General features: G+C 38.3%; 1 protein-coding gene across 1 annotated transcript in view; it reads right to left on the bottom strand.

Annotated features, from left to right (window-relative positions):
• The window catches only part of Ripk2 (receptor interacting serine/threonine kinase 2), a 30,848-nt gene that overhangs the window by 2,154 nt on the left and 16,809 nt on the right, over nucleotides 1-11,885 (bottom strand). The window contains exons 5-9 of the mRNA XM_023699074.1: nucleotides 9,675-9,724; nucleotides 8,110-8,271; nucleotides 4,865-4,950; nucleotides 2,378-2,467; nucleotides 227-317 (exon numbers count right to left, since the gene is read on the bottom strand). Coding sequence (XP_023554842.1) covers nucleotides 227-317; nucleotides 2,378-2,467; nucleotides 4,865-4,950; nucleotides 8,110-8,271; nucleotides 9,675-9,724 — 479 coding nt within the window. The remainder of the gene's footprint in view (nucleotides 1-226; nucleotides 318-2,377; nucleotides 2,468-4,864; nucleotides 4,951-8,109; nucleotides 8,272-9,674; nucleotides 9,725-11,885) is intronic.

The raw sequence follows: 11,885 nt of genomic DNA, 5'->3' as shown, positions 1-11,885 counted from the left end.
CTCAAAATAAAACTAAGACAGGATGGAATGGTGACTGCGGTTCGATCCCCCAGCACCACATGCCAGCCAGACACACACACACACACACACACACACACACACACACACACACACACAATGTAAATGAAAGACTTGTTCCATACAAGCTATGACCTTTTGCTAAGCAGATGATCTCGAAAGAAAGTGGGAAATTTTCAAATCAATACTGAATGGAAAATCTACATACCAGGTAAAAAATCTTTGCTTTCAGGAACTGACTGAGCCCTGGAAGTTCCTGGAGAACTGCTTTTATAAAGTTGAGAGGATCCGCACGATTCCTAAAGAAAACAGAGGGTAAAGTAAGCAGGTCTAGGGAACCTTGATTTTTTTGCACAATCATTAATAGCTTTAGTGTCTAAAAGAGTTCTTGCTTTTGTTTTACTACAAATGATACCTCAGAACTACTACAGATAACAGATGGAATTAGAAAGTAAGAAACAACATGCATAGAATAATCTAACAAAATTTCTGTATCAACTTAAAGGGGCAAATGAGGCAATAATTACATACTAGCCATAATCAATTCTCAGTGTATTCTACACGATCCCAGAGGTTTTGTCCAATGGCTAGAATTGTAAATGAGAAATGCAAATTCTATAACTTTGACTGTCTATGGATATAGAGCAAATGCAGTTCTCAGGTCCCCTCCAATTGAGGGGGGTGGGAAACCTTGAAAAAGTAATAGAGATCATGACTGTACTCCCAGCCCTATCAAAGGCTCCCTGCAGCAAGGCATTCGAACTCAGGACCTTAGGAGCCTTGCCTGCACTGTCTATCTAAAGTGTGTCTGCAAGGGTTCAAGGATCAAACGTGATAGTGTACAAAAAAAAGCTTCAGAAACAATTGTGCTTTACCGATCTTTTGAATGTATTATTACTTTTCTGACTCTATAACATGAATATTTACAGTCTTAAAAATGACTAATGAAGGAACACTACTAAAGAAACATCTTCTTAGAGAATAACAAAATGGGTTTTCCTCTTGTTAACTGCTATGAGCAGAACAAGATGGTATAAATACCTGTTCCATATTATGCCTAAGATGTTTGATATCCAGACGGATAGTGAGGTTAAGCTTAACGGCCTAAGTTGTATGGTAATAACAATAAGCTTGTCTTCTGGAGGGTTAACAACCTACGTTTGCAGACCAAAATTAGATGAAAAGGAGAGCTGCAAGGAAAGCCAACATTTTAGCCCTAGCCTTCCAAGGTCAATTAAGACTAAGGATATATGAGAACTTGTACTGTAACGTCATATAACTCGGTAATGTCCCAAATTTTCTGATCAAGGAGATTATGGGGCCAAAGAGGAAAGTGATCGGTGATGTAGAGTGTGCCTGAGGAGAGTCACATGGAGAGAAAACATTCTCTCAGGCTTTCACAGAGAGCACATTGGCCAAGCAATGGCCGTGACTCATCCACATGGCTGACACTGACTAAGGTTCTACAATCTGAGGTACAGGATCTCAGGATAAATCCTGAGGGGATTTCACTGACCTTATCAGATCCAAAAGATACAATTCTTGTTGCATAGGTCCTGCTTTACCTTGGTCTTAACCACCCAGCAGAAAAGTATAAAAACGAAATATAAGAAGTAAAGCCATGGTGTTATGTTGAGCTGTAGGGGACTCAGGTCAGCAATTTCTGACATTGCCAGTGAAGCAGAAGACCCAATACTATTATGGACTACTGAACTCCTTTAGATTATTCTGTTGAGTTAACACACCTATAATATTAAAATAACAGAACCAAACAAAAAAGGGGATACAGATGAATGTCCATTTTGTATCTGTGTATTCAAAGTGGTTAGGATAGATATATAGTTACATTCTCTTAATGAATAGAGGGATTTGTTGTAATAGTGTTTGTAAATAGGCTATCATGTCTGCATCTTGTACAGCATTTAAACACTGGGAGGAATGTATGCAATGTGTTAATTATTGAAACTGTCCTACCAATTTGATTTGAAAGTGTCTCATTGCTCTTTGTTTATCAATAAAATTATGGAGAACAAAATAAAAATAAGGGTACTATTAGTCGATAATTTGCCCATATGCTACCCTAGAATAGCCAACAACGGCAGGGACAGAAGTCAGTACCCAAAAGCAAGGACTGTGATTTGACAGGGTGAGCAGTGAACCGAGAAGCAGAAGAATTGAGTTTCTAATTAGTATCTAAAAATACTAAAAGTTCCCTGGGCTTTGTTTCCCATTTGTAAAAGAAGAGGTTAAAGGAATGGCTCTCACATTCTAATCCCATTTCAAGTTTACACACACACACACATATAAATACATGCATATTTTGTGTGCATGATACAAATATATGTACTCCCTCTTTTACCTCCTGTGGACTATGATTCACAGGTATGTTCAGCGGTGACTCCATCTGCTTCTTGTCACAGGAGTGAACAGCACTTGAAGTACTTTGTAACTGGAACGAATACAAACATATTTTAATTAGAAGTAATTAATAAACACATAAGTAATATATAGCCTACTTAACACTATTTTATGTATTTATACGAAAACAATGGAAACAAAACCTGAATCTGTTGAGAGTATACCACGCACAGTGTAAAACAGAGGAGACAGCTTTCGAGGAAGACCTCACACGCTGCCCCGGATGAACTGGGTGGCTTGAGCAGCTGACATAATACTCAGCTAACATTCATAAACATATTTTTATGTGACCTTAAAAATATTTGCCATGTCTGTGTTATTTAAGGTTCTTTGGTGCTTCACTGAAATTATTTTGCTTGCTTTTTCTTAAATTTCTGAGGCATAGATGCACTCAGTGAGAAGAATTAAGGATGCACATAGCGCAAAGGACTGTGGGTTCTCAAAGGATGAGGCTCCTTGCTGAGACATTTTTCATAACTGATGAGATAGGGCAGTCACACTGCTGATGAATTAGTGAGTTAGTTCCAAAGAAGAAATGAAAATTAAAGAAAAAATTATTTCATTCGGGTTTTATTTTTTTTTTTTTTTTTTTTTTTTTTTTTTAAGTGGAACCAGGGATTGAACTCAGGCCCTAGCGCTTGCCAGGGAAGCGCTTATTCCACTAAGCCATCTCCCCGGCCCCTCGGATTTTACTCTTTTAGTGATAGGAAGTGTTTAGCTGAATAAACTTACAGGAACTCGTTCAAAGCAATTTTTAAAAATGTAGGTATCACAAAAAGTCACTCTAAATAATGACCTTTGCTTTGAAAAATTTCTTTATGAAAGTCTTACTGCTTTTCGAGACAGGGACTTGCTATACTGACTTTGTTCATCATGCTGGCTTCAACACTTGATTTTCCTGCTTGTAACTCTTGATAGCTGGAACTGCCGGCATGTGTCACTGAACCCAACTTTTAAAAATCTGTGTTCTACAGCTGGCCCTGGAGTAGCTAGTTGACTAGGGTGTGACATAAATGACTAGCTTTCTTATAGGTGAGCTACCTCATCCACAGATGTCAGATGATATTCTTGCCTTAGCAGTTATAGGGACTTGATAAATAGATTTAAAAAGTAAAAAACAACTAATTTCTCTATTTGAAAATACTCCAGTTTTAAAACATGAAAGAAAATGTTTATTGGTAAATAATATTAAAATATATGAAAATATATACTTTAAAAAGCCAAAAACTTCTAAAAATTATGTCTTACATATAGGATCCTAGTGTTTTAATTGTTTGGAAATAAGAACTAGAATGGTTCTCTTTCCCTTTCACCACCAAGACAACAGGCCCTTCCATCTAGCTTTGTTTGCAAGGAGAAAAGAGAAATTTATGAGGAGGTACAACAGGAACCAAAAAATAAGCCAAAAACACACGCAGAAGTCTGTAGTCACTTAGTAATAAACCTGGTGTTATCTTCACAAAAGACTTCATACCTCTTCACAAGTGGGGAGGTCAGCGCTACCTTATCAAAGGAATCCCTCTTTCTAAGATTCAGACACTAATACTGCTGCCATCAATTTTAGTTAATTGCAGTTGTTTCTTTTGGATTATTTCTTTTAAACCAAAAATTATGCAGATAGATCCAGCAAACCACAAGGACTAAGATATATCATCTAGTAGTTAGTAAGCTGTCTATTTCACTTGCTCATAATTCAAGATTTTGGCTAAATGCTGGTTTTTACTTATTATATTTTAAATGCAATTTAATAAACTCCAACAAGTGCTAAAACCATATTTATTTGATCACAATTGCTTTCTGAACAAGTTTTGATAATATTAATAAAACCCTAAAAACAGGTCCCTTGAATGGCTCTCTTGACCCACAAGGGCCAGACTGACGGACAACTGCCCTAGGCACATCATACTAACTTCTGCTACTTTTCAGCGAGTGTCTGAGAAAATAAAAATAAAAATCAATACAAATACTCATTCTGTTATCAGTTATAATAAAAGTTCTCTAGCTTGGTGGGGCATCAAATCTCCATAAAACTCACGTTCACTGAATAAAAAGAGGCGCAAGAACTCAACAGGTATCTATTACTCGGCAAGTATGAGAACTTGGGGAAGGTAAGCGTGACACACACAACCGTGCCCCACCCTTGCAATGCTTCAGGAGCACTCAATGTCTACAGTTAGCCTTCTTCACCCATTTTATATTCACATCTCATAGATGAGGGCTCTGGAAGTGTTAAATCTGAAGAGGGCCCTTTGAGTGAAATGGAAAACTTCTTCGGTGACAAAGGACAGATGGTATTCACAGTCTCTGATAAACTACCTCAAAACTAGTCTCTGTTTGTGAAAGTATATAAAAGCTAAACTAAATTAAAACTTTTATAAATAATAGTTATTTAAAGTTCTATTTTACAGCATTTCATTTGGTAACTTACCTTTGTTTTCTTTAACTGAATAACAGCTTCAAGAAAAGTTATCTCTTCAAATGTTCCCATAATTGGTTCAAGTTCTATTAAACATTCTAGAAAAGAATAAAAGCTTGGTTTCAGATTGCTTCTAATAATTACATTGAATGCTGACATTTAGTTCATACGCCTTACATCAATTTCTCTCCAAAGCGATTACACTGATTCTCTCATTCTTCATTTTTATTTTTTGGTACCAGGGATTGAACTCAGGACCTTGCATCTGCCAAGCAGGCGCTTATGCCACTGAGCTATCTCTCCGGCCCAACACTGACTCTCTTAACAATCTTTCTTACTAGTAGAATAGACATAAGAATCAATGCAATGGAATTCACTTGCTGCTTTTCAACAAGTGAGTTAATGCCAACTCAATGAAGATTTTTTTTTTAATAGATGGTGCTAACAGTAATTCACAGGGAAAGGGAAAATTTAGGCCTTTCTCTCATACATAAAAATTAACTTGAAACAGACCATATGACCAAATGTAAGCACAGGAGAAAATCTTCATGACTCTGGGTTATGAAGATATCTTAGATTAAAAACTGATCATTATAGCCTAAAACACTAAAAAGTTGACACTTTACAAAAATAGAAAGATGAGCCAAAGACTGGGAGAATACACCCACAGGTCACACTTGCATCTGAAATAGGTAAGGAACCTTGATAACTCAATAATAGTACAAATAATAAAAGTGAGTAAAAGGCTTGTATAAATTGCCCATACTTGGCTCTATTTCTTCCCCCCAATTAAAATTTTAATATACACCATTCTTACTCTTCTGTTTTCATATCTCCACCAATTAATTTGCTAGGGTTACTCTGACAAGGCTTAAAAGTGTTGCTTGTTTCTGGCCTTTTAGTAGACTAGACGTTGTTGACCATTCTCTCCTTGAGACCTACCTTTGGTGGCTTGCAAGACACAAGACTACAGCTTCCATTTCCTCCCATTAATCTTGTTTCTTTTTCTCCTTCTACTCAATTTCCAAGTTCAGGCATCTTTCAGAGGTCTAACATGAGTCTTTACTACCTATATTCCCTATCTTGATCTAGTTTAGAACTGTCTATGTGTTAGAGACACTTGATTTTATATCAGGAGCTCTAGCCTCTTTGAAAAACGATTTTATAAAAGATTGTTTCTACTTGTTTTCTATACGAGCGATGCTGCTATCACCCACATGGAAGTCTATGTGTGAAAAGGTTTCAAACTCTTTTAGGTACCTAGATGTGAGGGCGATTGCAGGGCTGAATGGTAAATTCATCTTTTTATTTTTTTATACAGGATCTTGCTACACAGCTCAGACTTGTAATGATCCTCCTGTTTCAGCCTCCCCAGGGGTGGGATTACAGGTGTGTGCCATCACACTGGGCTCTGGGGCCCGCACGACACATGGTAGTGGGGATTGAACTAGGGATCTTGTGCTTGTTAGGCAGGCACTTATGCCACCAAGCTATCTCCCCAGCCCTGTTTGTGTTTGAGACATTGTCTTGGAATGTGGTAGGCTGGCCTTGAATTTGCTATATGTTCCCTGTTGATCTCCAATTGAAGGTTTGTCCGGCTCAGTCTCCTGAGCGCTGGGCTTATAAGCATGTGTTCCCGTGCCTAGCTAGCTTTCATCTTTAAGACAGTGCCTCTTTTCCAAAACGGTTACATGATGTTATATTCCTGTTGGCAATGCACTGGGTGTTTTATTTCTTCATATCATAGTCAAAACTTATTTTTAGTCATTTTAATTATACCTAGTTTAGTGAACAGGGAATGGTATCTCATAATTTTAACTTTAATTTTTCTAGCAGTGCTAAACACTTTTCATAACCCTTTTAGTCATTTATGTATTTCTTTTGTTGAGATTCAAATCTACTAATTTTTAAATCACTATTTCCCCACTGAGTTGTCAAAATTCTTTATCTTTCTACATACAGCTCCCTTCATCAGATATAATATGAAGATGCATTCTTGTCTGTTTTTTCTTTACATGTTTTTGAAGTGTATTCAGATGTGTGAAAATTTCCAATATTTTTAACTTCAATTACCGAATTTTTGTGGATTCTGTTTTAGATGTCTAAACTGCAAACCCTACCTAACACTAAAATCAGCAAGATTTTCTCCAGGTTCCATTTAGCAAGATTCATTTTTTTGGTGGTCCAGGGATCAACCCCCAGGCTTGGTGCGTGCAAGGCACACGGCAAGAGCTCCACCACGGAGCTGCACCCCCGCCACTTCCGGCTGATCTTCAGCTGTGTGATTCAGTGCGCTCTGCAGTGTATCTTAGCTTGCTATTTACTTCCAGAATCATCATCCTAGTTAAACAACTAATAAAAAGAGTCTCCTAGCTACTCTGCTTGTCTTCTTGCCTTCCTCCAGTTTTCTACATAGCAACAAGAGTGATTTCACCTGAACTCAAATTAGATCCTCTAACTTACCTGAAAAACACACTTTAATGGGTTGCAACTGCACGGGGCATAAAGTTCTAATCTTTTACAATGGTCAACAGCTTCCTCCTCTGCTCACTTTGGTCAAGCTACCTGGGCTACCTCTTTACTCCTTACAAATACAACACTTTTACGTGTCTGATTGCACAGCCTTTACCCTTGCTGTTCTCTCTGCCTGAGCTACTTTGTCAGGTTTTTGAATGGCTTTTTTAAGCTTTCCATTTCAGCTCCAGTGTTCGCTGTCCCATTCTCTTAACTGGCTACTTATGACCATGCTGATTTCCTCAGTGGACTTCACAACCTGCCCCTGGTTTGGTTTCTCTGTCTGCTCAACTGGTGAATGCGAGCTCCCAGAAGTTGGTGCCTCCGACGGTCTTGTTCGCTATTCTATTTCCAGTGCTCGATTCAGTGCATCGCAGCTGTTTAATTAATAAAGGAATGAAATTACTACTCCTTTCAAATGATTTCTTTTCTGGAAGGAACTCATTTCAATCTGCATTTAGAAGCAGCTACCCACACATGAAGCCTATGAGTAATCAGTGAAAACAAGCCGTACAAGCCCTTCAAGCTGCTCATCTACCTGGCAGCTTTGGAGGAGTGTTTTAAGAATATAATAGCTATTTCTATATTTCAAAAGGTGCATATGGCCGGGGAGAGGGCTCAGTAGAATAAGCACTTGTCTGGCAAGCGCAAGGGTCTGAGTTCAATCCCCGGTTCCAACAAAAAAAAAAAAAAGAAAGGAAAGATCAAAAGATGCATAGCAAATAGCAAAACTGCGTGCTCACTTAAGAAAGAGGGTCTTTCATCTGGGTTTTGCGCCCATCCACGTTCTATTAGTGAGATCATGAGAGGTCGATGAGGTATATCAAGTGGCAAAGTTTCTTCATTAGTGTCAGGTCGACGTCCCTGTGATACACTGTACATGATCTGCAACGGATTGGTGACTTCTGTCCAAACAAACATACTTAATTAGACACATCTCATGATTATTCAGTATATTAAATTTCAACATTAATGAAATGAAAGGTAGAGCATATTGACTTTTAGGGCATAATTTACAATTCTCTTTCCCAAGAAAGGAATCTAGGTACACCTCAGGCTGTGTCAGGCTTGCCGCCTCCTACGGGCAGCCATCGCGTTCTCATCTCGGGAGTTCTGGGCTTGGCCATGTGAAGTGATGAGTCAGTGGGTGTGCAGAGAGCAGAGCCTGACAGAACTCAGCAGAGCTGAGTGAAATCTGGTAGAACTAAGAAGGATTTCTAATGTGAATGAGAAATACATGTGTAAGTGGATGAGATTTTAAAATTGTTACAGAAAGCTATACTACAGAAACGTCAAATTAAAAATATTACCAGGCAATGAAAAAGATCATTCAAAAAAAAGAAAAAGATCATTCAGTGGGTATATCTCTTTATATAAAAGAAATATTTCCATATAAAGAGTTTTATGGGGCTGGGGAGATAGTTCAGCGGTCTAAGTGCCTGCTTGGCAAGCGCAATGTCCCAAGTTTGATCCCCAGTATGACATACTGTGCTGGCCCAGGAACCCCAGCCCCAAAACTGAACATGGCAGTACATGCCTATAATCCCAGCACTGGGGAGGCTGAGACAGGAGGATCACTATGAGTCTCAAATGCATAGCGAGACCCTATATCCGGAAAAAAAAAGAGGGGAAAGAAAAGTTTCATGCTTGGACTGGATCTTAGAAACAGTGATTCCTAGCTTCATCTATCTCTTCTTACAGATGATAAAATGAGGACTCAAGAAAATGAGTAGCTTGGATTGGGAAGATAGCTCACTGGTCTAAGCACCTGCCTAGCAAGCACGCAGACCAGAGTTCGATCCCTAGTACCCCGTGAAGTGCGTGTCCTGTGCTGAACTGGCCACTGTCACTGGGTGTGGTGGCGCAGGCCTGTAATCCCTGCACCGGGGAGGCTGAGACAGAAGGATCGTTACGAGTGTGAGCTGTGTAGCAAGACCCTGTACCAAATATATAAATAAATTTTTTTTTTAAAAAAAGGTAACAAATTGAGTAGTTTGACCATAGGGCCAATTACTGTCAGAATAAGAATTAAAATCTGTTTTTCTGACTCCCAATTCAGTATACTTATTAATATATGATGAATTCAGAACTGATAAATGGTTGGTTTTTTATAAATGAATGAAAGGCAGATTAAAAATAAAATTATTAGTGTGGAGTGGTGGTACACAGGGCAGCCTGGGCTCCGTAAGTGAGCTCAAGGCCAGCACTACATAGCAAGAGCCTGTCTCAAAAAAGACCAAAACAACAACAACAACAAAAACTATTACAACATGATTTATCTAGAAGAAGAAAGTCAAAGTATACTGACCTTCAAAAGGCTGCCTTCTGGATAACACTTCCCATGTGATAACTGCATAGCTGTTTAAAATAAGAACAGTTACACATAAATTTTGTGCCATAAACTAAAATACACAGCACTAATTTTACAAGCTGTGGAAATAGCACTTTTGAAAGTGGTAAGGTTGTGAAATGCTACGTGAAGCACCACCACACGCAGTCAAAATGATGAATGTTCATATACTCAGAGGCCATTTTTTGTTCTGAAAGGGACTGAATCTTAATTTGAAAAATGAGGAAATTAATTATAGTTTAAACTTGCATGCAAAGACAACGTTTTGAGGACAACTTAATGGTTATTCTTTTTTTAACAGTTGTTCTTGAGCACTGAGCTAAACCCTATCCTCTGCTACACGACTGTGATTTTCATGCAAAATGAAGAGCAAACAAAGCCTGTCTCATGGAGCCCTATTCTACTGACTTTTTTCTAGTTTCACTACTGCATTATTTCATGGTGAAAATATTTCGCACACAATTTATACCTTGGTTGTAAATTACCTGGCTGAGCTGCATAGTTTATGTTTGGGCTAAGCAATTAAGCAGGCCGCGGTAATTGTGCCACGTCACCAAACTGCATGTCCAAATCACACACAACACCATCTTAGAGGCAGAGTGAGGATTACAGATTAGGAGATTTCTATGCAAAGCAAAGAATAATAAATCTGTACTGACTTTTTTTCCAGACAGCGAATACTAAAATTGAACATAAAGACATAATTCACAAGAGAATTAAAAATACTCTTAATCTGTTCTGTTTTTACAGAATCAAATTAGCTTTGAGGAACTGCTGACTAGAACATGGGCTTTGCCTCAGAAAGTATGACTACTTTTTGAGTACATCATTCAAAATAAGCTAAAGGTACCAGAAAACAGAACGTATGAAAAAATTTACACATACAATAATGTGAGTGCAAAATATAGATGTTGAATAATGTGGGTTGGCTAGTACTGGATTTGAGATATTAAAAATTAAGTTCCTTTTATTTTTTAAAATTTTTTGGGGGGAATGGGGACATGGCTCAGTGGAATAAGCACTTCCACTTATTTTTTTTTTTTTTAAAAGTGCTTCCACTTATTAAAAAAAAAAAATTTTTTTTTGGTGGAACCGGGGATTGAATTCAGACCATTTTGCTTGCCAGGCAAGTGCTTATTTTACTGAGCCATCTCCCCAGCCTCTAAAATGCTTTTTAGAAAATAATAAGTTACTTAATGATACAGTTTTGCTGAAGGGACAGAACATTCAGTGTTTAAAGTATATTCAGTTTTTACCTGATTTATTAAAGAGAGTAATTTTAAAAGGTGATAAAAATGATTAAACATAGTCTGATTTTACATTTATTACAAGAGAGAAATGTAACTTATACATAAAATGTCCCCACTTCTTCTTTTTTTTTTTTTTCCGAAACCGGGGATTGAACTCAGGCCTTTGTGCTTTCCACGCAAGCGCTTATTCTACTGAGCTATCTCCTCAGCCCATGCCCCTACATCTTAATGCAAAGCATTACAAATTTCCATCTTTTTCTCTCATAAAACGATGAGTATTGAAACCACTGTATTATGATTACTGTATCATGACTTTATAAGCAATCTACACCTGAAACATGAAAATATAATTTTACCAAAAAATTTACTTGGTGCATAAAAGATTCACAGATATACAAATATTAAAGGTCTGGGCCAGCAAGATAGCTCAGTGGACTAAGCACCTGCTTAGGCAAGCTCGGGGCTGGGTTTGATCCCCAGAACCACATGCCACACCAGGTCCACCCCCAAGAGTACTGAGTTGGCCACTGAGTCTGGGTGTGGGGGCGCACACCTGTAATCCCAGTGCAGGGGAGGCTGAAAACAGGAGGATCACTATGAGTCCAAGCTGTAGGGGTGGGAAGGAGGAGGAGGAGGGGGAGGAGGAGGAGGGGGAGGAGGAGGAAGAGGGGGAGGAGGGGGAGGAGGGGAGAGGAGGAAGGGGAAGAGGAAGATATTATTATTATTATTATTATTAGGAGCTCTTTAAAAAGGAACATCCTTAGTAGATTTAGGAGGTTCCTTATTTCTCCAAAAAGATGTACAAGTAACAGAAACTGAAAAGGATGGACAGGATAAGCAACTTAAAACTGGTAAGTTCACTATCAGTTTCCCTGTGCTTCCCTGTGGAGAGTGGTCCACTGCCTGACCTCTGAGAAAG

Source organism: Octodon degus, unplaced genomic scaffold (genome assembly GCF_000260255.1).
Source record: "Octodon degus isolate 3935 unplaced genomic scaffold, OctDeg1.0 scaffold00110, whole genome shotgun sequence".
NCBI classification, from domain to species: domain Eukaryota; kingdom Metazoa; phylum Chordata; class Mammalia; order Rodentia; family Octodontidae; genus Octodon; species Octodon degus.
Note: the sequence above shows the minus strand (reverse complement) of the source record. Positions and strands in the feature narration are given on the sequence as shown.